The sequence below is a fragment of the Triturus cristatus genome, chromosome 12 (genome assembly GCF_964204655.1).
Source record: "Triturus cristatus chromosome 12, aTriCri1.1, whole genome shotgun sequence".
Lineage (NCBI taxonomy): Eukaryota > Metazoa > Chordata > Amphibia > Caudata > Salamandridae > Triturus > Triturus cristatus.
In genome coordinates, this window is record NC_140595.1 from 198,437,152 (window position 1) to 198,462,560 (window position 25,409).

The following is a 25,409-nucleotide window of genomic DNA, read 5'->3' on the forward strand; positions in this document are numbered from 1 at the left end:
CTTCATCTGAGCTGGTGGTTGCAAAAAACTCATTTTTTAGGACCGACACTTATATTTTATCTTCAGACTAAGAGAGACAAAAACACAAAGGGCGGAGGAAGAGGAAGACAAAAAATAGAGCGATAAAGAGAGCCGGAATAAAAACAAACATGAAAGAATGAGATAAAGGCATAGGGAGTGTCTGGTGGTGGATGAAAGAGGCCTGGGGAGTGAAGACTGCAGCTTTGGTATTTGGCGCACTGACATTTGTGATGGCAGGCCGCAGGCTTCCGAACAAAACTGTGCCCAGGCACATATTCTTCCTCAAAGTAAGCACTGGCCACACCACACACCTTGAATGAAGGGCCTAAGTGTCATTAAACACGAGGGAAATGAGAGGTGTGAATGTGACTCAGAAGATAAGGGAAGGGTCATGTGTGCTGGAAAACAGAAAAGGATAAATGTTCCATACAAGAGGAGACAATGGACAAGCGTGTCGCACCGTGTAAGATAAGAAAAGGCCAGTTGTGCCACATAAGATGAAGTGAGGGCCAAAGGCCAAGGTGAGGATAGGGCAAAGTGTGGCACACATTTCAATTAAAAAAAAATATATATATGCTCTTCACTAGCCTAGGAACAAGCCATGGGTGGAACAGAAAGCAAGAGTGTAGAATGTGTATTGCAGATTGCACAGTTGTAGATTGCCTATCGACAGTAGAAGCAACCTGGCTGTAGCTGCAGGAGGTCTTGGGGACGAGAAGTGTGACGAGTCTGTATGTCGTGCGGAAGGAGTGAGGAAAGTGCCAGATGTGTTGTGAGGGAGAAGAAAAAAAGCTACATGCTGAGAAGAGTAGTAGGAAACCCATTCTACGTGGGTCATGTTGGGACAGAGGGGAAATTCAAGGTTGTGTGACTGAGGATGAGAAAATAAAGTGCTGGGCAGGCCGCCTAAGAGGAGAGGGAAAAGTGGTAGGTTTGTCATGCAGCAGGGGAGGTGAGAAGAAAGTGCGCCTTTCTTACTCCACGTGCCAAGCAGGAACGAGGTCGACAGGAAGAACCGGTAGAAAAACATCTATTTGTGGTTATCATAAAGGAGAAAGGTGTGCAAATAAGGAAAGTGAAAACACCTGTGCCTCATACAAGAAAGCACCGAGGCTGGACTGTAAACGAGGAGAGAGGCCTGTGTGTGCTACTTTGAGACTAGAGAAAGTGCTGGGGTGCTAATCATACACGGGGGAAATGCCGGCAGTGGCACTCAGCGAGGAGAAAGTGCCGAAGTGCGTACCCCAAATAATGAGGAAGTCCTGGGTTGCGGCATGCGAGGGGAGTGCAGGGAATGACACTCGGAGAGGAGTAAAGACCTTTGTGTGCTAGAACGGAGAGAGGGAAGGACTGGGCGAGCTGGTCTCAGAGAGGGGTGATAGCGTTGTGATAAAGGGCTGAAGTACTGGATCTGTATTGCTCAGGGTGAGAGTTAGGAAAGTGCTGTGTGCACCAACCTAAAAATGGACAAGGTGCTTGCTTGGTGTTCCACTGAGTGTGGGAGAGTGCTTGGGTGCATCACTCAAAAAGTGTAACAACTGGTATGTTACTTAGGGTATGGGGCTGGGGAGGAGAAAAGGGGTGTAAGGTGACCAGCAAGAGCTGTGCCACACACGAAAACAGTGAAATATCCAGATCCACACACCAGGGTAGATGAGAAAGTGCCAGTACTCCCCCACGAGGTGAGAAGGAAGGGGCCTGGTGCGCTGTGTTGAAGAGTGTAAGGTTCCAGCTTTACCACCGCGGCGGGGTGTAGGGAAGGGAAGCGGAAGAAGCTGGTCTTCTAAGAAGCTTTCTTACATAGAGGAGAGGCCCGTAAGCCCTTCAGGGGGCAAGGGACCCGGGCTTCACATGCAGGTCACCCATACGGCTTCATGTCTCTGGGAGGCCCTGGCCCCAGTCTTACCTTTCCATTTGGAGATCCTTTGATTGGTCATTAATGGAATCCAGCCAGTGTCAGAGTGACTCAAGAGGGAACTGTCTGGAACGCATTTGTTTGTTGAATAAAAACCTAAACATGGAAAGATGGACCCTAAGTCCTAAATCTTTATCCAGGTCTGTAAAAAATTGTATTTTTGCATGCCTTTTCTACGCAAGAGTAATACGCACACAGTACATGTGCATAGTGTTCACTTGTATGCAAATTATACTCACAAAGTGCACATGTATTTTCCAAAAGGTTGTGCAGACTTTTGCCTTTAGAGCAGTGGAAGACGTTCTGAGAAGGGTCAAAGGTCAGGATTAAATTAGGTAAGGACCGACAGACTTCATCTTGAGACTTCACATTTACCTAGGCTCCTTTCGTGCACCCAAATGGATCTGGCCTCGAAAGAGCAGGAAGTGTAGGAATGTGCACATATGTATTCCTAGGTCTGGCGTTAGCCAAGACCTTTTAATTGTACTAAAATGTTATATATAATATTCCTACTTCTAGCGACTTCCAACCTGCCCTCTTCATCCATTGGTCTGTTATTGTGTAATTTGCATTTTCTTCCACACAATACGCCATACAGCATGGAGCAATGGATCAATTCTTTTCACCCATTGGTTAACTTCACTGTGAGTGCCAGCATTCTGCCCTTCCACAAGGTGCACATCCACGCACAGAGTAGTTCCTTTAAGTGACAGTGACTACTATAACATTAAGTGTTTTTTGTGGCCCAAAAAAATTGCTTTTAGCCAATGATGTTTTAGATCGACAAGAGCCAGGCAGCTTCCCCAACCGTAAAGCTGTGTAAAAACCATGACAAAGCAAACACTGACACAGCCAAAAGACTGGTGGCCAACTTCAGATTTATTGGCTTCGCCAACACCTTGTTTCAGGATGTCTTTTGGAGGACAGGTCATTCCTGAATTTTTTTTCTTAACAGGAAAAAACGATACTGTTAAGCGAAAAATAAATTTAATTTTTGTTGGCAAAAGGAAATCTCCTATATTCCACTTTTCAATCCTGAGCGTAAAATGGATCCTAACGCAGTGAAGAGAGTTGTAAGAATCACAGTATCAGCACATGGAGGCGAGGGAAGGAGTTAAGCCGGCCGTGAAGTTAAAAAAGGGCAAGAGCTTGTCTATCATCTATAATATTTACTTAGAGATCGAACAAACGCTGAAGCTTCTTGGTGCTAGCAAATAAAAAGAACTCTGCTAGACAAGGGGTCTTTCCAGTTAAAAACGATTCCTAAATTGAAAGAGCATGAAGATAGACTGGCAAGGTATTCGAAGGTTTCACTGCTGCTACTGAGAAGGGTCGGTCGCCAAGCGTGCATCTTTGAGTCTTCGGTACTGTCATAAGAGACTAATGGTTTGAACAGAGAACCAGTGTGCTTGAGGATTAGAGAATTGTTTTACCAGAAAATCTGGAGCTTGATGGTAGAGCGCTCTATTGACAATTTCCATCGATTTAAAAGTCACCTGACCGAATGGGAAGCCAGTGAAGCTGCTGTAATACAGGACATATGTGCACCTGTAGGCATGCTCATAATGAGTAAGGCTGCAGCTCTCTGTACTAGCTGTAGATGTGGAAAAACAATTCTGTCGAGAATAAGTATATGATATTTCCATATTCCAGCTTAGACGGATAAGGGAATTCACTACCGATGTGTGAAATTTGTCCTCTGTGAAAGGAAGGAAAGGTCTCAAAATCTTTAGCTGCCAGAAGCAAGTCTTGGATACCTTTGCCACCTGGGCTTGCAATGATAGATCATTGTTAATATCAATGCAGACGTTCAGAACAGCTTTAGCGGGCACAGGGAAAGGCCCCATAACTGAAGGGCACTCGAGATCCTTGAGTAGTAAAGGCCCATCGAAAGGGAGGAGTTCCATTGTAGATGGAACTGGCTTGAGGAAAGTTTATGCCATCCACCATCAGGTAATTGACAAGCATTCTCTCATAGAGGGGCAGGATTATTTCAGGAAGGCTGATTTTCTCTAGCTAGACTGAAAGTGAGCAGCATATCTTCAGCATATATATAACAATTTGCACTATCATGATGAAACAAAGTGGCCAGGAGACACATATACATATTAAATAAGAGAGGAGACAAAATGGGTCCGTGTGAAACCCTGTATCTTAAAGACTTGGCGGTAGGAGCGAAAAGGAGGAAGTGCTATAGATTGTTTCCTATCCTTCAAAAGGGAGGTCAGCCATTTGAGAGGGGGTTCTGTCATGCCAATATCTTGAAGTCTGATGATCATTATAGAATTGTCATCGGTATTGAAAACCACAGAGAGGTCCAATAGGACCAAGGCGGTGACACTACTATTGTCTATTGTCGTCCTCAGATCACCCAGGACCTTTCTAAGCATACTTCAGAGGCGCCAAGGATGGCAGTCACATCTTAAACACTGTGAAATCTATGCAAGTCTTTGACTTCCTAGCAGGCTATTTTGGGGCCTTTTGTTTGCTTTTCCTGGATTTTCAAAGCATCTAGATATGTCTTAGCTGAACCACCTGTTGCAATATGCTACATTACACCAGGTCACAAGGGAATGTTCTTAAATTTCCAACTTGTTAAAATGAGGCACATGATTAAAGATAAATAACCTGAATCTGTGATTTTGTGAATGGACCCAACAGTTTCCCAGTGACGTGGAGTTGTATGGCCACTCAAAAGGTTTGCAACCCAGAAGGTGAGCGCATAGGACCAGGAAGTTGATGGATGGACCACAACCTAGGAGAGGAGAAAGTGCCAGGCAAGACCGGATTGGAAAGTGTTGAGCAGAACGTGTCTAATTAGGAAAGAAGAGCAACAAAAAAGTGCCAAGACAGCGTCCAGAGACATGGCCTTCATTGTTATAAAGTTGGCAGGGGACCCAGGGAGATGCTGCCACCCTTACCCTCCAGGCTTGTAATGTGTCAGAAAGCACAACATCCCCAAACGCTGACACTCTTCTGTATGTATCCCTTCTCACCCCAGCCGCCCTCTTCCTGGAAGCACAGATCGCCATGTTGTACATAGACCTGAAGCAGTGACACCCCACTCCACGCTGCCCTCACCCTCAATGTATGTGAGAATTATAACAGGCCACAGCCCTGTTCATTTGCCAGTCCTTTGTATCCCTTCCCCCCCTGTACTGTGATCAGAAAAGATATGTGGGTTTGGTAGTAATGGGGACAGGGAGGCGGGCTGTCTCGTTTGCTTTTATGGGAAGGGCATTCAATTTTATTTATTTTATTTTTTTCCATTTTGTGCAGAGAAAAATGTCAATTAAAAAATAACCCCTATTTGGACTGAAGTAACTTTTTTGGTGCTGCTGTTAACTTCATTCTCTTGGTATTTATGTTAATTTCTGTTCCCAGTGTGCCTGTCTCTCTCTGCGTCTCTTCTGTTGGTTATTTTTTACACTTACCCTGGCTGAAATAGTCACTAATAATTAATGATCACACTGTGAAGATTTCAGTATTAATAAAAGTTGTACTGTAACTACTACTCGCCTGTTCTTGGGTTTCAGCGATTGATACTCGTTGTTTTTGTTGGCATAAACAGGTGAACAGAAAGGGCGTGGTGTGGTTGTGTTGGGACAAAGGGGCAGGCTGTTGGTTAGTAGTGTAGTAGTGTAATGCAAGGAGAGGGACAAGGCAGATGGGCTTCTTTAATGAGGTCCAGTGTACAAGCCCCAGTAATCAAGAACAAAAAAGGGTACAAAGTTCCTCTGGTACATAGAAGAGTTGGTTCAGAAAGAAAATGCCATCAGAAACGGCCTAGTGATAACTTGGGGAATTCCCTTAGTTTGAACTAGAGCTCTCACACACCCAGCAAGCTGGGTGTCATGCTTCATCATATGAGCTCTGCCCCTCGTCAAGGCGGCGCTGCAATCCTTGACGGGCACCCGAACCGGGGCTCTTTATCGGGGATCTTCTGTTCCTGCCGGTTGGTGCATGGGGGTAAGGGGGCCTGAAATGTGTAGATGTGTGAGATAGTGAGGTTAAAAAGGGTCAGTTAGTCCTTGTCAATAATTTATTCGGAAGGTAAACTACCCGGTTAAAAAAGGTGTAGAGTGGCTGGTGTATTAGAAAAAGTGTCTAATCATGAAGCTCTACTCTATAGATCGACATGTTTCGTGCCTCGTGTGTCAGGAGGATCTTGGCACTTCTTCAGGATCATGAGCGACTATCTACACTACGTGGAGATGTGTGTGCTACCTACCACGTCTTCAGGTGCATTGCCTGCGGACACGGGTGAGAAAAAATAATAATAATATTCCAGATGACACTCTGAACAGTTCTCTTCTAATTAACCACAAGGGTAATCACAAAGTTGAAAACCACCGATTTAAGGTTTGTAAATATAAGCATATAACAATTTATTAATCATATTACCAGTTGGTGTATATTAACACCCAATGTATAGTGCACAAAAGGAGTATGCAATAGAAATATTGAGGTTTAAAAACAATTAAAAATACTCATGGACAAGGGATTGTAGCTGCGGACTCACCTAGTAGGCTGCTAGAATATGCTAGCAACAGTCCTGGCGGTGACTAGAGGACACCGATTGGGTCCTATGGGAATGGGCAGCGTCAAGAAAGCGAGATGGGGACAAGACACAGGAGAGACAGGCAATCAGTCAACCTCAATAATAATAAGTTAATCAAACAAAGATGACAGGGTAGTCAGTGGCACTGACAGGGTGCCGAGTGGTCACTCAACCGCGTATGGCGCGATCCCTTGGTACCAGAAGAGAACCGCACGGTGGAAAGTATATTGGGCGGTCTGATCGGAGCCGAGGATTCGGCCGGATTACAAGCGGAGGAGAGGCTCACCATGCGAGCCCAGAGCAGCTCACGAGAGCAATGGAAATAGTCAAGAGTACGGAGTACAAGGGTTACTCACCCGCGTCGAATCACGCTATGCTGTGGACCTACCCAAACCGCCAGGAACCGGGGTGGTAGGTGTGAGTGGGAAACCCGGAAAGATATACTTGCGGTTTCTGCTGCCTGACGTCAGCGGGGGTGTGATGTGGGCGTGACGCGTTACCGTGGTAATCACGCAAGACGTTAGGTCACATGGTATCGTCAACTACTATGGCGGACATGTTGGATAGGGAGGAATATTCTTCTTTGTGTGCCGAATGTTAGGCAACCAAGATAGATAGAGTGATTGTACAATTATCGTAAAGTATGCCTTTACAGTGGGTGAATAGTGTCAGGGATTAAAAAGTGACAACACTTGTTAAAGGTTAGTTGTAGGGTCGGTACTCAGATTAAAAAACAACGTAGGCTATAAGGAACATGGCGGACATGTTGGACAGGGAAGAATATTATTCTATGTGTGTCGACTATTAGGCAACCAAGGTGGATAGAGTCATGTGTGGACACGTTGTTGTACAATTAACGTAAATTGTGCCTTAACGGTGGGTGAGTAGTGTCAAGGATTAACAAGTAAAACCACTTGGTTAAGGTTAGTTGTAGGATCGGTACTCAGATAGAAAAACAACGCAGGCTAGGAGGAGTACCCCAATGTCGCAATGTCGCCAATGGTTGGGCAAATATTAGCATTAAATCAAAGAGGGAAAGAGAAAGGGCAGTGCCAAGATTGTAATGCCAACCTGTGAGCCAACTATATGATGGAATTAATGACTAAGATGATTAAGAGATGGAGCTCCATGGGATATCATCATTCAAACCCTCGGTGTGGCTTGCTAATCTGTGTACCCATCTCTGTTCAATCCTAAATAAAGATTGTTTGGAAATATGTTGGTGTGCTTCCAGTACAATCCAATGTAATGAATCTGGGGAATGTTGAGTCTCTGTGAAGTGTCTGTATATCCTCGTGGTGGCGCGTTGGCAACGGATGTTGCTTCTATGTTCGGTAATGCGAACTTTGACTGGACGCATGGTCATCCCTATATATTGTAGACCACACGGACAGGTGATCAGATAGATACACTGTCTAGTGTTGCAGTTGGTGTGTGTCTGGATGCACCACTTAAAGTTAGGTCGTAATGTCACTTCTTTGGTTGGTGATGTGTACTTGCAAGCTGTGCAAGTGCCGCAGGGATAATGTCCCTTAACAGGTGGTAAACCCCATAGAGTGGTTTGTGTCTTATCAGTGGGGCTCCTGGGTCTTGTATTGATCAAAATGTCTCGTAGATTACGGGTTCTGGTGTAGGCAAATCTGGGTTTGGATATCCTTAGGTCTCCTGTGTTCAAGATGTTCCAATGTTTCAAAATGACCCTCTTAGTTGGAGCTGAGGTAGCTGTGTAGGAGGTGACACAGGTGATCGAGTCTACTGGTGGTTTGGAGTGGACTTCTAATAGTGCTTCCCTAGGGTTATTTCTGGCTCTCTTCATAGAGTCTTTAATCACTCTGGTAGGGTAACCTCTAGTCATAAGATTAGTAGCTAGAATGGTAGACTCTTTCTTGTAGTCAGTGGTGGATGTACAGTTGCGTCTGATACGCAAGAACTGTCCGAACGGTAGATTATCTTTGAGAGCCTTAGGATGATGGCTCTGGTATAAGAGTAGACTATTCCGATCGGTGGGTTTCCTATATAGACTCGTGGAGAGCTCCCCCTCAGATAGTCTAATATTAAGGTCAAGGAATGCAACATTGGTTTCTGAAATGGTGTGGGAGAAATTCAGAAAGATGTTTTGTTGATTGATCCAACCTATAAAAGCCATACATGTGTCAATGGTACCATGCCAAAAGATTAAAATGTCATCGATAAACCGTTTCCACAGTTTCAGGTGGTGGACATATGGATTATTAGTGTTGTTGATGACATTTGTTTCGAAGGCCGCCATGTATAGACAGGCCAAGCTGGGAGCAAAAGTACTCCCCATCGAAGTTCCCTGGCTTTGATGATATAGTTGGCCTTTAAACTCAAAGAAGTTTTCAGTCAAAGCCAGGGATGCACACTCCATGATGAACGAGATTGGAGTGGGTGAGTCCCAATCTAGGGAGTTGAGGGCGGCCTCTACAACTGTCAGAGTCTCCCTCTGGGGGATATTAGTGTAGAGGGCCTCTACGTCTAGGGTAATCAAAAAATCAATGTCTCTTGGGTCCTCTATAGATTCGATGATTCTGAGGATGTCAGTCGTGTCCCTCACGAAAGATGGTGTGTTACTGACTAGGGGCTGCAAGAAATGGTCAACAAATTTAGACAAGGGTTCCAGTATAGAGCCAATTCCAGAGACTATGGGACGTCCAGGAACCGGAACTGTACCCTTGTGTATCTTGGGTAAAGTATAGAAATATGGTATTTTTGGTTCTTTTGCAATCAGAAAAGCTGATTCGCGTTGACTGATCCAACCATTAGTAACAGCCTCATGTACTATTGTGGAGATGGAACTCGCGAGGCGTGGTGTTGGATCAATTTGGATTGGAGCGTAGTATCTGTCATTGTTGAGTTGACGTCTACATTCTGTATCGTAGTCAACTGTGGATTGTATTACAGTTGCCCCACCCTTGTCTGCTTGTTTGATGGTTATCGATAGATCTGCAGCAAGTGCATTGGCAGTCTGTATTTCAATGTTAGAAAGGTTGTGGAAGGGAGAAGGAAGAGGTATTAAGGCTAGATCTTTTAATACTGCCTTCTCAAAAGTTAAAACTTCCACTGGGACCATGGCATTGAGAGGGGTAAAGGTAGAGGGATTCCTCAAACCAGAGTCATCCTCTGTGCTTATGGGTTTGTCCTGAAAGAAGGACTGCAGTCGTATCTTGCGAAACAATTTCTGCACTTCACAAAGGTCTCTAAATTTGTCTACTTTCGGGGTGGGGACAAACCCTAACCCCTTTTGCAGTATTGAGGTCTCTGATTCAGTGAGAATGCGTGATGACAGGTTCACCACTAGTTTCTCTTGTTCACCGTTTTGCTGCGTGTGTCCCATAGGACCCAATCGGTGTCCTCTAGTCACCGCCAGGACTGTTGCTAGCATATTCTAGCAGCCTACTAGGTGAGTCCGCAGCTACAATCCCTTGTCCATGAGTATTTTTAATTGTTTTTAAACCTCAATATTTCTATTGCATACTCCTTTTGTGCACTATACATTGGGTGTTAATATACACCAACTGGTAATATGATTAATAAATTGTTATATGCTTATATTTACAAACCTTAAATCGGTGGTTTTCAACTTTGTGATTACCCTTGTGGTTAATTAGAAGAGAACTGTTCAGAGTGTCATCTGGAATATTATTATTATTTTTTCTCACCCGTGTCCGCAGGCAATGCACCTGAAGACGTGGTAGGTAGCACACACATCTCCACGTAGTGTAGATAGTCGCTCATGATCCTGAAGAAGTGCCAAGATCCTCCTGACACACGAGGCACGAAACATGTCGATCTATAGAGTAGAGCTTCATGATTAGACACTTTTTCTAATACACCAGCCACTCTACACCTTTTTTAACCGGGTAGTTTACCTTCCGAATAAATTATTGACAAGGACTAACTGACCCTTTTTAACCTCACTATCTCACACATCTACACATTTCAGGCCCCCTTACCCCCATGCACCAACCGGCAGGAACAGAAGATCCCCGATAAAGAGCCCCGGTTCGGGTGCCCGTCAAGGATTGCAGCGCCGCCTTGACGAGGGGCAGAGCTCATATGATGAAGCATGACACCCAGCTTGCTGGGTGTGTGAGAGCTCTAGTTCAAACTAAGGGAATTCCCCAAGTTATCACTAGGCCGTTTCTGATGGCATTTTCTTTCTGAACCAACTCTTCTATGTACCAGAGGAACTTTGTACCCTTTTTTGTTCTTGCAGGCTGTTGGTTGTCATGGAGACTGGTTGTCATGGTTGTGTGACTGATGACTGTGGAATGGAAGGATACATAGTGGGTAGCAAGTTTGTCAGCAGCACTGGTTGGACCTCCAGATGCATAAGGGAGGTGGAACTTGGCTTGGTCAATGTGGGAGCAGATACTAAGTGGTAATAATGCAGGTATGTCCCTGGAGGAAACTGCAGTTGCCTAGCTACAACTCCCTTCTGCTATATTCGGCTACAGCATGTGGGCTTTTTGAGACGCTGTTTATATAACCCAGCATTAAAACCAAATGGGATTCTTTTGGTGAAATAATGATACACCTGCCATCAAGAGGCAGTAATAAGACGTCCCAAAATTTAAGTGGAGTTTTCCCAGAGGGCTTCAATAGATATCTAAAAGAACAAGTTACTTACCTTCGGTAACGATGTATCTGTAAGAAACATTAGTTAGTTAGATTCCTCACCTTAGAATATCCCCAGGCGTCAGACTGGATCCGGAAGATTTTTCGTCAGCAATACTCCTTGCGCGTCGCTAGGCGTCGTCTGCGGCTCCGCGTCCGTCGTCGGCGTCGTGCGCCGGAATGACGTCGTCGGAGTACTTAGACGCCGCCCTCGCGCGCTGACGTCAGTTCTTGTACATAGCTTTCCGCGCCAGGAACGCAGAGCCATGCAAAGACCGACACTGGTGCCAAAAATAAAATCTAGGGGCCTGAAAAGGATAACCTTAACCCTAGATGTCAGTTCGCAGAACGGGGAGGATGGGTGGGTCGGTGAGGAATCTAACTAACTAATGTTTCTTACAGATACATCGTTACCGAAGGTAAGTAACTTGTTCATCTGAAAGAAACACGTTAGTTAGATTCCTCACCTTAGAATAGATACCCAAGCAATACCATCCCCGGTGGTGGGTCTGCGAACCAAGATCACACCAGAAAGTCCTGGAGGACAGAACGGCCAAAGAAGCCATCCCTCCGGACTTGGCTGTCAAGGCAATAATGCCTGGCAAACGTGTGTAGCGAAGCCCACGTCGCCGCCTGACAGATGTCCTGCAAAGGGACACCCCGCCCCAAAGCAGTAGTAGCCGCTGTGGCCCGAGTGGAATGGGCACGCAGCCCAACAGGAGGGTCCTTTTTTGCCAAGGAGTAACAAATTTTGATGCACAAAACGACCCACCGAGAGATGGTCCGTTTGTGCACAGCTTTCCCCTTCTTAGCACCCACGTATCCAACGAAAAGTTGGTCGTCCACCCGGAACTGCTTTGTGCGGTCCAAATAAAAGGAGAGCGCACGTTTTGGGTCCAGACGGTGGAGCCTCTCTTCCTCTTTGGAAGGATGCAGAGGCGGAAAGAAGGTGGGCAAGGTGACAGACTGCCCAAGATGAAATGGAGTCACCACTTTCGGAAGAAAGGAGGGACGAGGCCGAAGGACAACCTTGTCCGGATGAACAGAGAGAAAAGGAGGCTTTGAAGATAAAGCCTGGAGCTCACTCACCCGTCTAGCCGAGGTGATGGCTACCAGAAAAGCAGTCTTAAGCGTCAGCAGACGAAGAGGACAATTATGAAGAGGCTCAAAGGGAGCACACATGAGAAATGTGAGAACAAGATTCAAGTCCCACTGAGGCATTACAAAAGGGACAGGAGGGAACGTGTGAGTAATGCCCTTTAGAAAGCGTGTAACTACAGGGGACTTGAAAAGAGAAGCCTGATCAGGAAGCCGCAAGAAGGCAGAGATGGCAGCAAGATAACCTTTCAGGGTGCCTAGGGCAGAGCCCTGCCGGGCCAGAGAAAGAAGAAACAGGAGAACCTCAGAAAGAGGGGCGGAAAGGGGATCCACAGCCTTTGCTGTGCACCATGCCACAAATTTGTTCCACCGGCAGGCGTATACCGTCTTTGTGGAGGGACGCCTGGCTGCCAGAATGATATCACAGACTTCAGGAGGCAAGTCAAATGGCATCAACTGCCGCCGCTCAATCTCCACGCATGGAGGTGGAGGCTGGACAGGTTCGGGTGGAGGACCGTCCCCTGCTGCTGCGACAGAAGATCCTCCCGAAGGGGCAGGCGTATCGGAGGATCGGTCAACATACTGAGTAGCTCGGGATACCAGTACCTTCGTGCCCAATCCGGAGCCACCAAGATGACTTGGGCCCGGTCGTGCCTGATCTTCTTCAGCACTCTGGGCAGAAGTGGTATAGGCGGAAAGGCGTACAACAGACCGCAACTCCACTCGTGACGAAAAGCGTCGCCGAGCGAGTGCCGCCTTGGAAATTCCACCGCGCAGAACTGCTGACATTGCGCGTTCTCTTCGGTGGCGAATAGATCTAACCAAGGCTCTCCCCACTGCTGAAAGAGACCTTGCGCCACTTCGGAGTTCAGACGCCATTCGTGATCCATCATGCACTGGTGGCTGAGTTCGTCTGCTCTGGCGTTCAGAGAGCCCGCCAGATGTTGAACCACTAGGGTGACGCCCTGGTGTTCCAGCCACGTCCAGAGGCGCAGAGCCTCTTGACAAAGGGTCCACGACCCCACCCCGCCCTGTTTGTTGCATTACCACATGGCGGTGGTGTTGTCCGTGAACACCTGCACGACACTGCCCCTGACAGAGGGAAGGAAGGCTTTCAGTGCAAGCCGGATCGCTCTCAACTCCAACAGGTTGATGTGGAGACGAGACTCCGCCGGAGATCAGAGGCCTCTGATCTCCGCCTCTCCCAGATGGCCACCCCATCCCAGGAGGGACGCATCCGTCACTACGACATGCTCCGGTTGGGGAAGGGAGAGGCTTCTGCCCATGACCCAATCGCAGTCCGTGAGCCACCACTGCAACTGCTGTGCAGTGCCCTCCGAGATCAAGACATGGTCGGACAGGTTGCCGTGATGCTGGGCCCACTGAAACTTCAGGTCCCACTGCAGAGCCCGCATGCGCCGCCTGGCGTGATGCACTAGTAGGATGCAGGAGGCCATCAGCCCCAGAAGCCGCAACACTAGCCTGACCGAAACCCAGGATAGAGGCCGAAAGATGGGAATCAGGGCCTGAATATCCCGGACCCGCTGTTCCGGTGGATAGACCCGGAACTGCGCCGAATCGAGAACTGCTCCGATGAAGAGGAGCTTCTGAGAGGGACTCAAGTGTGACTTCGGCACGTTGATGGAAAATCCCAGCAAATGCAGGAGATCCGCCGTAGTCTGGAGGTGGGAGACGACTGTCTGGGGCGAGCCCGCCTTCAACAACCAGTCGTCGAGATAGGGGAAGACTGGAACCCCTGATCTGCGCAGATGAGCTGCGACCACCGCCATCACTTTCATGAACACCCGAGGGGCACTGGTGAGGCCGAAGGGGAGCACGGTAAACTGAAAGTGCTCTTGGCCCACCGTGAACCGCAGGTAACGCCGGTGGGCCGGCAGGACGGGGATGTGGAAATATGTGTCCTGCAAGTCCAACGCTACCATCCAGTCTCCAGGGTCTAGGGCAGCTAGAACCTGAGCCAAAGTTAACATTTTGAACCTTTCCTTCCGGAGGAAGGCATTGACGTTCCGGAGGTCCAAGATAGGGCGCAGGCCCCCTTTGCCCTTCTTGGGCACCAGAAAGTAGTGGGAATAACAACCACGACCTACTTCTGGGCTCGGAACGCGCTCGACGGCCTCCTTGGCCAAGAGGGCCGAAACTTCCTCGTGGAGAAGATTCAAATGATCCCCCGAGATACGGTGGTGCTGCGGTGGCATGGCTGTAGGGGTCGTCTCGAAGGGGAGGGAGTAGCCCCTTCGGACGATTTGCAGCACCCACCTGTCCGATGTGATGGACCGCCAGTGGAGCAGGTGATGGCGAACTCTGCCGCCCACTGGCGTGGAATGGGCCTGAAAGCTCGGACTAGGAAGGCTCTGAGGCGGATGCTGCCGGGGTGGATGTGGGCTGACCTCGTCGTCCTCCAGAACCGCCTCGGCGGAAACCACGTCCGCGCGCAGGTTGGTTCTGCGGCTGGTGGCTAGGCGTACGTGAGGAGGCACCCCTTCCTTGGCCACGAAAGGGGCGAAAAGCGGAAGTTTGCGACCGCGGGGCCGAGAGGCCCAAGGACTTGGCCGTAGCCCGGGAGTCCTTAAAGCGATTCAGCGCACTGTCCGCTTTCTCGCCAAAAAGGCGAGTGCCATCAAAGGGCATGTCCATGAGAGTGCTCTGGACATCGCCCGAAAATGACGTGGACCGCAGCCAGGCGTGACGTCTAAGCGCCACTGTGGTAGAAATTGCCCTACCCAGCGAGTCCGTAGTGTCAAGCCCACATCGGATAGCGTGTCGTGCTGCATCCCTCCCATCGGCCAGAGCCTGGGTAAGTCGTGTCCGGACCTCCTCCGGACACAGGGGCAGCACGTCCTCCACCGCATCCCACAGAGAGTGGGAATAACGGTCCAAGAGACAGGCGGTGTTCAAAGACCGCAGGCCCAAACTAAGGGAAGAGAACAGCTTCTTGCCAAACTGTTCCAGTCTCTTGGAATCCCGGTCCGGCGGAGCGGTCAGGAAGGAGGATTGGGAGGTAGAGGCCTGGATAACCAGGCTCTCGGGGGTAGGGTGTTGGGACAGAAAACTGGGGTCGCCCGGAGCAGGGCGGTGGCGCCTGGCGACGTTCCTGTCCACAGGAGGAACTGTGGAGGGCTTGGACCAGGTGCCCTGCAGAACGTCAATGAGGGCCTCATTGAATTGCAGCAGAGGCTCAGTGGAGCTTGCTGCAGACTGAAGCACTTCAGTGAGGACGTTAGTCCTCACAGCCACGGCAGGTAGCTCGAGCCCAAGGGCTGCGGCCGCCTTGCGCAGCACCACAGAGAAAGCAGCGCCCTCCTCCGAAGCCACAGTCGGAGGAGAGACGAATCCAGTGTCCGGAGAGGTATCCAGGCCACTGGCCTCCCCCAGTTCATCTGCCCAGTCCTGTGACATTTGAGCCTGAGCGGCCATAGGATCCTCGGATCCCTCCCAGTTGTCCCCATCATCCGATTCCTGGTATACAGGAGGAAGGAACGGAGCCGGGCGGTAGACATAATGTGTCTCTAGCGGCGCCGAACGCGGCATCCATCGACGCCGTAGCGGCGCCGGGCCCGGAGCGGGACTGAACTGGGGCTCGACGTCGAGCGGAGTCGGCGTCGGCGTCGGGGGTGGTACCGGTGTCGACGCCGGCGGAGGAGGCGTGACGAGGTCGACCGGCGTCGGCGGGGACTCGGGAACGGGTCCCTCGGGCGCTTGCGGCGTCGAGGCCGGAGCCATCGACGGCGCCGGGGCCGCCGGCAGGCAAGGCAGCCCTGTCGGGTCCGCGGGGCCCGAAGGCGCGCCAGCGGGCGTCGACGGCGGAGCCAGGCTCCTCATGGCCGAGAGGAAGGCACTGACCTCCGCCGGCGTCGCGTCAGTCCCAGGGACCGGCGGGTATGGGGACTTGCGCGGCGCCTGCGGCTCCGCCGGAGCCGCGGGGGTGGAACCACCCTGACCCTCGGCCGAGTCGCGCGACCGGCGAGGGGAGTCCGAAGAGCGGTGTCGCCTCTTGGACTTCTTGGAATGCTTCGACTTACCCGAAGACTTGGATCCCGACGACCGATGGTGACGTCGGCTGCGGCTCTGCGACCGATCTTTGGACCTCCTCCTGGACCGGGATCGAGAGGCTCGCGGGGCCGAGTGGCGAATCTCGAGAAGCTTACGGGACCGCTCCCGTCTAGCCTTCGAGGTCAGGGCCTTGCAGTCCGAACACGACTCCGCGTCGTGGTCGAGGCCCAAGCAGTAAAGGCACCGGCGGTGATGGTCCGTAACCGACATCAAGCGGCTACAGTCAGCACAGGCTTTAAACCCAGGCATCCTACCAGCACCGAAGTCGACAAGATCAAAAAGGATCGAAAAAGTTAGTCAAAAAATGACTAAAGGGGTAGCTCTCCCGGATCTGCGCTTACTGGCGTGGAAAAAAGAAGAACTGACGTCAGCGCGCGAGGGCGGCGTCTAAGTACTCCGACGACGTCATTCCGGCGCACGACGCCGACGACGGACGCGGAGCCGCAGACGACGCCTAGCGACGCGCAAGGGGTATTGCTGACGAAAAATCTTCCGGATCCAGTCTGACGCCTGGGGATATTCTAAGGTGAGGAATCTAACTAACGTGTTTCTTTCAGATAGCATACACCGCCTTGAACTTATTTGTGACTGGAAGGTTCTGCAGTGAATAAAGAAAAAGTAGTGACACTGGAATTATGCAGGATTATGGGGGCATATCAACAAGGGCTTTATCTCTGCTTTTTTGGCTTTAAAAGCCAAAAAAGCAGAGATAAAACTAGCGCCCTATCAACAACAGGGTGCTAACATGCAAATTGGCATGTTAGCACCCTTTTACTCTACGCTTCCCCTTGCATCTCTAATGAGATGCAAAGGGGGCGTTCCAGAGTAAAATAATAGGAGAAATGTCGCTTAGCGACATTTCTCCTATTATCAAGAATATCGCTAACCCTGTTAGAGACAAAAAAAGCAGCGCTAACCGCGGTTAACGCTGCTTTTTTACGTCTGGTATTTTTCTCACTTAGCCATGATATCCTATGGAAGGAGGATATCATGGCTAAGTTTGTCTGTCCCTATCAACAAGCTAACGTGAGATTATCGCTGGGTTTCCAGCGATAATCTCACGTTAGCCACTTAGCACCAGGATTTTTATCGCTATTGAGATAAGCGTTGCTAATAGCACGCTATCTCAGCGATAAAAATCGGCGCTAGCCGGCGATAATTATCCGAGCGCTAAGTGCGCTCAGCGATAATTATCGCCAGTTGTTGTTGATATGCCCCATGGTGTCTGGAATGGTATGTCAAACGCACCTGAATGTATCATGCTGATTACCCTGCATGCCATATCATATCCAAGACGTGCTGAAATAATAAACGCACCGTCCACACTAGCAGAAAACCAACCATTTCACAAGGCCCCTGCAACACCAGAAGCTCAGAGATTAATGAACTCAGTGAGTAATGTATAGAAAAGAAAGATCTTTGAAACAGCCTTCTCGAGTGACAACTCTAGGATGTGGGACTCGAGCCCACCACTCCTCATGCAACTTGCTTTATCCAGTGCTTAATTTGAGCCGATGGGGGCCAACAGCACTCATTTTTGGGGACAGGCGTTTATTTTCCTCATCAGACTTTTCCAGAGAGGAAGAGAGAGAGAAATACACAAAGGTAAAAGAAGGAGGAATAGAAAGACGGAAAAACTATAACCAAAGCATAAAACAGGAACCTGCAAGAGTGAGATAACGGTGAAGGGAGTGTCTAGTAGTGGATGAGTTGAAGAGCTTCTTAATTGGATTCAGGACTTCAGAGCTTTGGTATACGGAGCACTGACATTTAATAGCATTCGCCGGGCTTCTGAGCAGTGCTTAGGGCACCAGCACTCATTATTTTACAAATTAAGCACTGGCTCCAATGCACTTGCCTGGTGAAAAAGAACCAAAAACTTGTATATAGAAGGAGGACTTTTTACTCCATTGGTAAAACATAGACTTACTTATGGCTACTTCCTAAGTAGCACCTAGCCAACTACTCCCATGTGACTCAAGTGTGCTCTCCTATTTATTTTATTTAAAGAGTTTTATATAGCGCTGGCAAGACCCAAGGGTATCAGAGTGCTTTACAACATTGTCAAAGGCATTTTCAGACAACAATTAATTAAAGTAAATAGCTGTGCAGAGAGTCGGATCCAGGATTGACCTTGAGAGAAAACAAAACATATATACATAATTCGGAGTAGAGATGCCCAATATGCGCTAGGCGTTAATGCCCAGGGGGATAAGGTTCCAATTGAAAAGGAGATCCTTTAATTGTCTCTTAAGAGTTCATGAACAGAGGGGATAGCCCCAAAATATATCTGGAGGGAGATTTTGGGGTCATTGCCGAAGAAGGAGTGAGCCAGGGTTTTTTGTTTATGTTTTTTTGGGGTGGATGAGTAGCAGGGTGTTGGTGCTTCTTAGATTTCTCGTCTGGCCTGCCTTTGTGAGTTTGGCTGCCAGGTAGGCTGGTTTACCAGTGTGAAGTACTATGTGACTGAGACAAGCAGTTTTGAAGTAGCAGCGAGCTTCAATTGGGAGACACTTTAGATCTTTCAGGGAGGGGGGGATGTGATCGTGTCTTTTGACTCCAGTGACCATCCTTGCTGCTGCATTTAGTGTGGTTCTCAGGGTGGCTAAGTGGAACTTCACAGTGCCTGTGAGGGTAGCATTTCCGTAGTCTAATCAGGACAGAACCAGAGCTTGCATTGCAGTTTTGAGATCAATCGGAGGGAGGAAGGGCTTGATTTTATTTAGGAGTTTTAGGTTTAGAAGGCACTCTTAGCTGTATCCTTTATGTGTGAGCTCATACTCAGGCTTGGGTCCAGTGTGATCCCCAGAGATTTGGCGGAGTCAGCCAAGGATGGATTGAATTTTAGAGAATCGAAACAATGTATCCACGCTTGGATCTGGGGGGTCCGTCCATTATTGGGCAGAAGAAGAATTGCAGACAAGTTCTCTGTCCTGTTGTACAGCACTTTGTTGCTTTCCAAGTAGGTTTTCCCCTTTTCAATACAATTACATACATACTTACAAATGTACTAGAGAGGAATGGAAAGGGCGTTAAAAAAAAGAGAACCAGACAGTGAACAGGGCAATCAGAAGGAACTACCAAAGCAGAGAGGATGGGGAAAAGAGAAACAATACCCAGCAAAACAATAGTAGGAGCAGTGAGGTATATGAAGAAAGTGTAGGCTCTTGAACAAGAATGCCAAACAGGCTGAACGAAGGAACTAGGCTCCTGTAGAAAAGATGAAAGAAAAAAGGTGTAAGACAACAACTCAGAAAACCATCAATCATAGCATACAAACATGGGGAACAGAGCTCATGGGGCTGTTCTGCTTGGGGTTACATTAAAAGATACCAATAAGAGATGGAAAGAAAGGCCTAGGCATATATCATTATCTGCTCACTTTAACCTAGCCTAGCTGACAAATGTACATGTTTCTACAATCAATCGGGTAGTCCTTTTTTATTTTAAAGGAACCTACGCACTCACATTAAACTCAATCAAAAATTGATGCCTCTATAATTATTACTAGTCAAGTCAAGAACCAATCTTTATGAAGCTCAAAAATTTATAGTAACTGAGATAAAAAAAGCTGAAGAGAAGATAATACTGAATAGATTCCAGAAGAGCAATAGATTGAAATGCCATGTTTAATATTGTGTTATGATAGTCTGTTAATCACCCTTCACCAGGATCTAATTGTTAGTTAGGTGTGAATGAGGAAGAATGCCTGACGTAGGGGTTTTAGATTTGTGGATCATTTTTAGATGAGCCATGTTTTATGTAGGATAAACCTGTGAAATGAAACGTATATGAATGAAATTAGTATAATTATTTTTTGTAAAATAAAATGAATAATGAACATAAGTGATGTTCCTCCTGTCACTGAATTAAATTCAGATCTAATCATTAATTGAAAATAAAGGTTAGGGAAGAATGAAGATAGAAGTGATTCTCTAGTACTGAATTTTTTGGTTGAGTAAAGATTGATTCTTGACCCGAATAACAGTAACTAGAGAGACATCAATTTTTAAAGTGTGCCCCCACCACCTGTAATACCTTTGCCCACTCCTGTTTTTCTCAAAAACAGTACTTTCCATTCTGATACTGCAGATCTTTCTCTACCCGTTGTAAGGTAGAGCCTACAATTCTGAAAATACAAAGTAATGTTGACCAAAACGTCAGCACAGGTTTACCAGGTCTCCCTGGAGAGATATGTCAGTTTCAGGTGTGTTTAGATCATCTAGCTGTGTTAATCGCTCCACCTTTTATCTGCCTTTATTGATGTTAGTATGTGTAGAACATGATGATTACAAAGAGGTTTTCTGACCCTCATTAAAAAACATAATCCAAAAACTGCTTCTAAGGATAAGGGAAAGACAATAACAGCCATTTATTGTTTAAGTGCGACAAAGGCTATGGTTTTAGAGGCGAGGAGATCAACACCTGTCTTACAGAGGTTTTCTCTTGGTTGCGGTTTAATCAACTAAAGTCCAACCCAGAAAAATCAGAGATTATCTTTTTCGGTTGCCTGCCCTGTGAATCATGGCACCAATGGTGGCCTCGGAGCATGTCCCCTCCTACCGCTTCTGTCAGCATTGTGAAGAACTTAGGGGTCAAGCTAGACACTACCCTAACAATGAAAGCCCAAATCCAGGCCGTGGTGGGCTCATGCTTCGGCATGCTGAAAATGTTAAAAAACTTCCTTCCTCTGCCATCGGTCAAGTACCGGAAGACAGTAGTCCAAGCCCTGATTACATCCAGGTTGGATTATGTTAATATATTGTACCTGGGCCTCCCTGAGTATCTATTGAATCGTCTGCAGGTGGCTCAAAATGCAGCAGCTAGAGCCATTCTTAAGGTAGGGCCCAGAGCACATATGACTATCCACCTGAAGGCCCTACATTGGCTCCCGATATATAAGAGGATCCAATTTAAAACGCTGGTCCTAGCTTTTCGTGCCTTTCATGGCACAGGGGCAGTGTGTCTTAGGGAAAGGATCCAACCCTACGTGCCACAGCAGGCCCTTAGGTCCTCTGGCCAGTTACTAATGCACATACCCAAGTATGTCCACTCTCGTATAGGCGGTCGTTCGTTTCAAGTGCTGGCCGCTTGCTCATGGAACGGACTGCCTCCCTATCTTAGGCTGGTGCAGGACCTGTTCACTTTAAGACAGCTTAAAACCTGGCTTTTCCAGCTGTAATTCTTCGGGCGGCCGTGACCTGTGTGCAAGCTTTGTTTCTGTTTTCCAGTGGGCTCATTGTCAGCGCCGGGACACTCTGTGGAGTAGCCGTGCGCTTTACAAGTACCTATTTTCATTTCATTTTCAGTAATTGAGAGGTGGCTAACAAAATAAAAAGGTTCTGAATACTTGGTTGAAAGCCAAATGACAACACTTGTGAGTAGTTCTGGAGGTAAATTATTCCATAACTTAATATCCATCAGCCTAATTGATCTGCCTCCTAAACTATCATGCGCAATCATTGATATCATTGAGAGGAGAAAGCTATCAGAATAAAGAGATCATGTTGGAACATATGGGACAACCAAGGAACTAAGCACTGACAATCCAGAATCTTAGAAAACAATATGGACCAGACACAGCACTTGGCCAAGAATCAGTGGTCTACCGTTCGGTGTTGAAGATTTCACCAAGGATGCGAAACATGATCTCTTTGTAGATAATGAACTGAGCTCACAGGTGTATCCTGCGCCTACTGAAGTTTTATTCCTGTATGATCACGGAGAGGTACATATAACCCACTGACAGCATGAGGACTGCCACAACTATGACAAGCTGATACTGACGCAGAAAAGATGACACTTGTTCGGATGGATACTTCTAATTGCATATTCCTCAACTTCTGAATTTTCCCAAGCACCAGACTAGATCTCAAGCTTATCATAGCAGCTGCTCCTGCGTGCCGGCAATCTACTCCATCAAATTCCGAAGTGGCATCATACTTGCCTCTGGACGGGATGCCACGGCGCAGCATATATGCAACATCCATGCACACTGATGTCAGTTCTTTTCTTTCTGCGCCCTTCGAGGATCTGGAGCTCCACTCCCACCTTTTGTTAGTGTTTTACTTACTCCTAAAGTGTTTTTCAAAGACAGTGTGGTGGGGACAATGTCTCCCCCGAAGACCACAAGCTTGAAACCATGCCTCAACTGCAAGAAGCAAATGTTGGTCACAGATCTGCAGAATGTTGGCTTCTTATATCAAGGCTCTACGCATGACTCAAAGTCCTGCAACAAATGATTCCTGATTCACCAGAAGGCCATTTGGGACTGGGGGCAAGGCTTTACATCACAGAACACAAGATATGGGGGGGGGGAGGGGGGGGCACTCCAAGCAGCGCACCCGCTCTTTCTCCACATCGCAGACCCATTCCGAATCTAAGTCTATGTCTCCCTCCAGTTCACCCTCCTCAGGTAAGTCAAAGACAAAGTCGTGGGACAAGTCCTGCTATACACGCAAGAAGTCCACGTGGGACTCCTCTCCATCCCATCACTCCTGTTCAGGAGAGAAGTCATACAGTGAGCACACCTGAGACCTGACTCCAACCCATTCATCTACCTCAGAGCCTGCTCTGAGGCTGATCTAGCACTCCGTGAGCTCCTCGTACCCTCATCAGCCCCAAAGCAGGTAGAGGCCTTCCAAGAGGCCATGCTACAACTTTTCAGACATTGCAAACTTCCTCCGAAGCACCTTTGGGCTCCACCAAACCACAGGGGGCTCCAGTTGGCCTGCCCCTGAACCAACTAACCCCTCTAGGCCTCCACCTAGGCCCCTACCGATGCAAGCCCACACCTCCATTCCTGCCTCGTTAGTACTACCTGCCCTAACAGTGACCTCTACTCCAGTGGCCCTACTGCACCCCCCCAGTCCCAGTTTCCGATTTGGAGCCAATGTCAGCCCACGCCAGGCCTATGTCCCGTTAAGTATTCACCAAGGCGCAGCCTCCAACTTTGGAGACACCCCAGCCACTCCACTGACGCCACTACCATTGGCTGGAAGCTTTGTTCAGATCAGATTCTGATGCCATCATAGCCTTTAAAATGTTCTGCATGACTGTGGGAAAACAGGCTTTTTGCAGGCTTCCCCCAACGTTTTGCCCCATTTTGGACTACTGACTGGTTTTCGACTTTGAGAGTGCACTGAGGCCTGCTGTCCAGACCTCGGTGACAGTGTTCTTTCCTCTTTAAAATGTTATGTTTTTTTAGATGATCCCAATTGGCATGTGCTGACTTACTTATAAGTCCCTAGTATATGGTACCCTATGGCATGTAAGGCTGGCTGTCCAGACATGAGCTGCAGCACTGATTGTGACACTCTTGTATGTGACAAAGTGAAAACACGACTTTCAGCTGCCATTGCAGACTGGAGAGGCTCTGAATGCACTGCACATACACATTTGCCATTACCATTAATTTCAAAGTGAACAAATCCCTTAACTATATATATGTTTCCTCTAAGGCATGCCTATGAAGCCCTAAGGAAAGGAGCTGTATATTGTTCAAACAGACATATATTTTTGATTTGTCTGTACCACAAAACTCTAAAGTGTTGGAGTTTGCTGGGGATAGGTAAGAAGCCTTATAAGGTGATTGCTGGATTAACGGTTGACATTCGAATATGTTTAACTCCTGACAGGGGCTACCTAACTATGTCATGTAAGGTATCAAATTAAAGGGACATCAAATGCGACTCAATGGTGCAGTTAACATTTATGTCAAATTTATTGCTGGCCACTTTTGCTTAAGTAGCCAATTCCTGAACCCAGCTGGTCCAGTGACCTTGCAGATGCACTGGGACTATGACAGGTTTCTGCTCACCTGGGGAGACATGTGAACGACTCTCAGGCCAGGAACAAAGGCTGTTGCAGTACTGTAGGTGTGACCCCCTCCCACAGGATGGGCTGCAAAGAGTGTTAGCCCAAAAGGCAAGCATCAAAGAGTGATGCCGCCTTTGAAAGGCCGCTGCAACAACACTCCCCTGCAGGAGCCTTTTGTTTTCCCTAGACCAGGCAGAGCCAGGGCCAAGTGAGGAAAAACAGGTTTCAGAACCAGTTTTCTGTGGGCGTGCAGCCCCTGGTAGCCACACCCCCAGGAGTGGGCTACCATGGTCCCTACACTCGAGGAAGACTTCAGCCATGTTTGTGGCATGCAAGTAGGACTCTGGGATAGCCAGATGCCACACATCATCTGAACTGTGTCACCAGATAGGAGGGGACCTACTAGTCCATTGGCTAGTGACTGCGTTGTCCCCTCGGGCACTTTACTGGGATATAATGGGCATCCTTGGCACCCGAGACTTCAGTACTTGCTGGATTCGGAACAAGGACAAGAAGAAGACCACTTTCCAACCATTGAAAGCGGACAAAGAGAGGCTGCGATGTTGCAGTGACTACACCTGCTGGACTTTGGGCTAGCAGAGTTTGGACCCTGTTCTGTGTGCCTGGCTTGGGGAAATGTTGATTCCCAACCCCAGTCTGAAGCAGAGACTCCAAGGGTCAGATGGCTGACCTCCTAGACAGGCACTGTGGTTACTAAAGCTGAAAGAGCCCCAGTCGCAACTCGGCAGAAATTTTGCGGCTACCGGAAGCCAGGCACCCCAAAGCACAATTAGGAAATAGCCAAAAGGTGCACCTGTGTCTGCTGGACCGGTGAGTGTTGGTTGCGACTGGATTCATCACCCAAGGCAGACACCAGCCCCCACCAAAGATTTGCACCGTGACGGCTGTGCTGCAAAACCACACAGACTACATCGGAAGCGCTGGGAACCCTGCATAGAGGACTTCATGGGACCCTGAGATCCGTGGACAGAGTCGCCCCCACTCACCTGTGGACCGAGGACTCGACCAGACTTCACCCCTGTGGACCAAACAGCATTAGCAGCGACATTGAGCATCTTTAAGCCTGCATCCCTCAGCATCAGGACCACTCAACAGAAGTCAATGATGGTTGTTCTGTAAAGTTTGGAACTCGCTCTAAAAACACTCTGGTGGCCAGATAACTGTCCAATGTATTCTTTCTAGCCCCTTAGACCTCATCCATGATGGATTTGTTCACCTAAGTCGGGCCAGAACACTTGCACTAACTTTTACAAACATTCCAAAAGT

The 25,409-nt window shown here is 48.1% G+C and overlaps 1 protein-coding gene across 3 annotated transcripts in view; it reads right to left on the reverse strand.

Moving 5' to 3' along the window:
- Positions 1-25,409, reverse strand: part of IL34 (interleukin 34) — an 851,078-nt gene that overhangs the window by 193,987 nt on the left and 631,682 nt on the right. For 2 of the 3 annotated variants that reach the window (XM_085639840.1, XM_085639838.1), the window contains exon 7: positions 18,290-19,514. The exons of the other annotated variant lie outside the window; for it this stretch is intronic. In XM_085639840.1, the coding sequence (XP_085495966.1) occupies positions 19,382-19,514 (133 nt within the window). In that variant the 3' untranslated portion in view covers positions 18,290-19,381. Of the gene's footprint in view, positions 1-18,289; positions 19,515-25,409 lie in introns of those variants that run through there. 3 annotated transcript variants of the gene reach the window in all.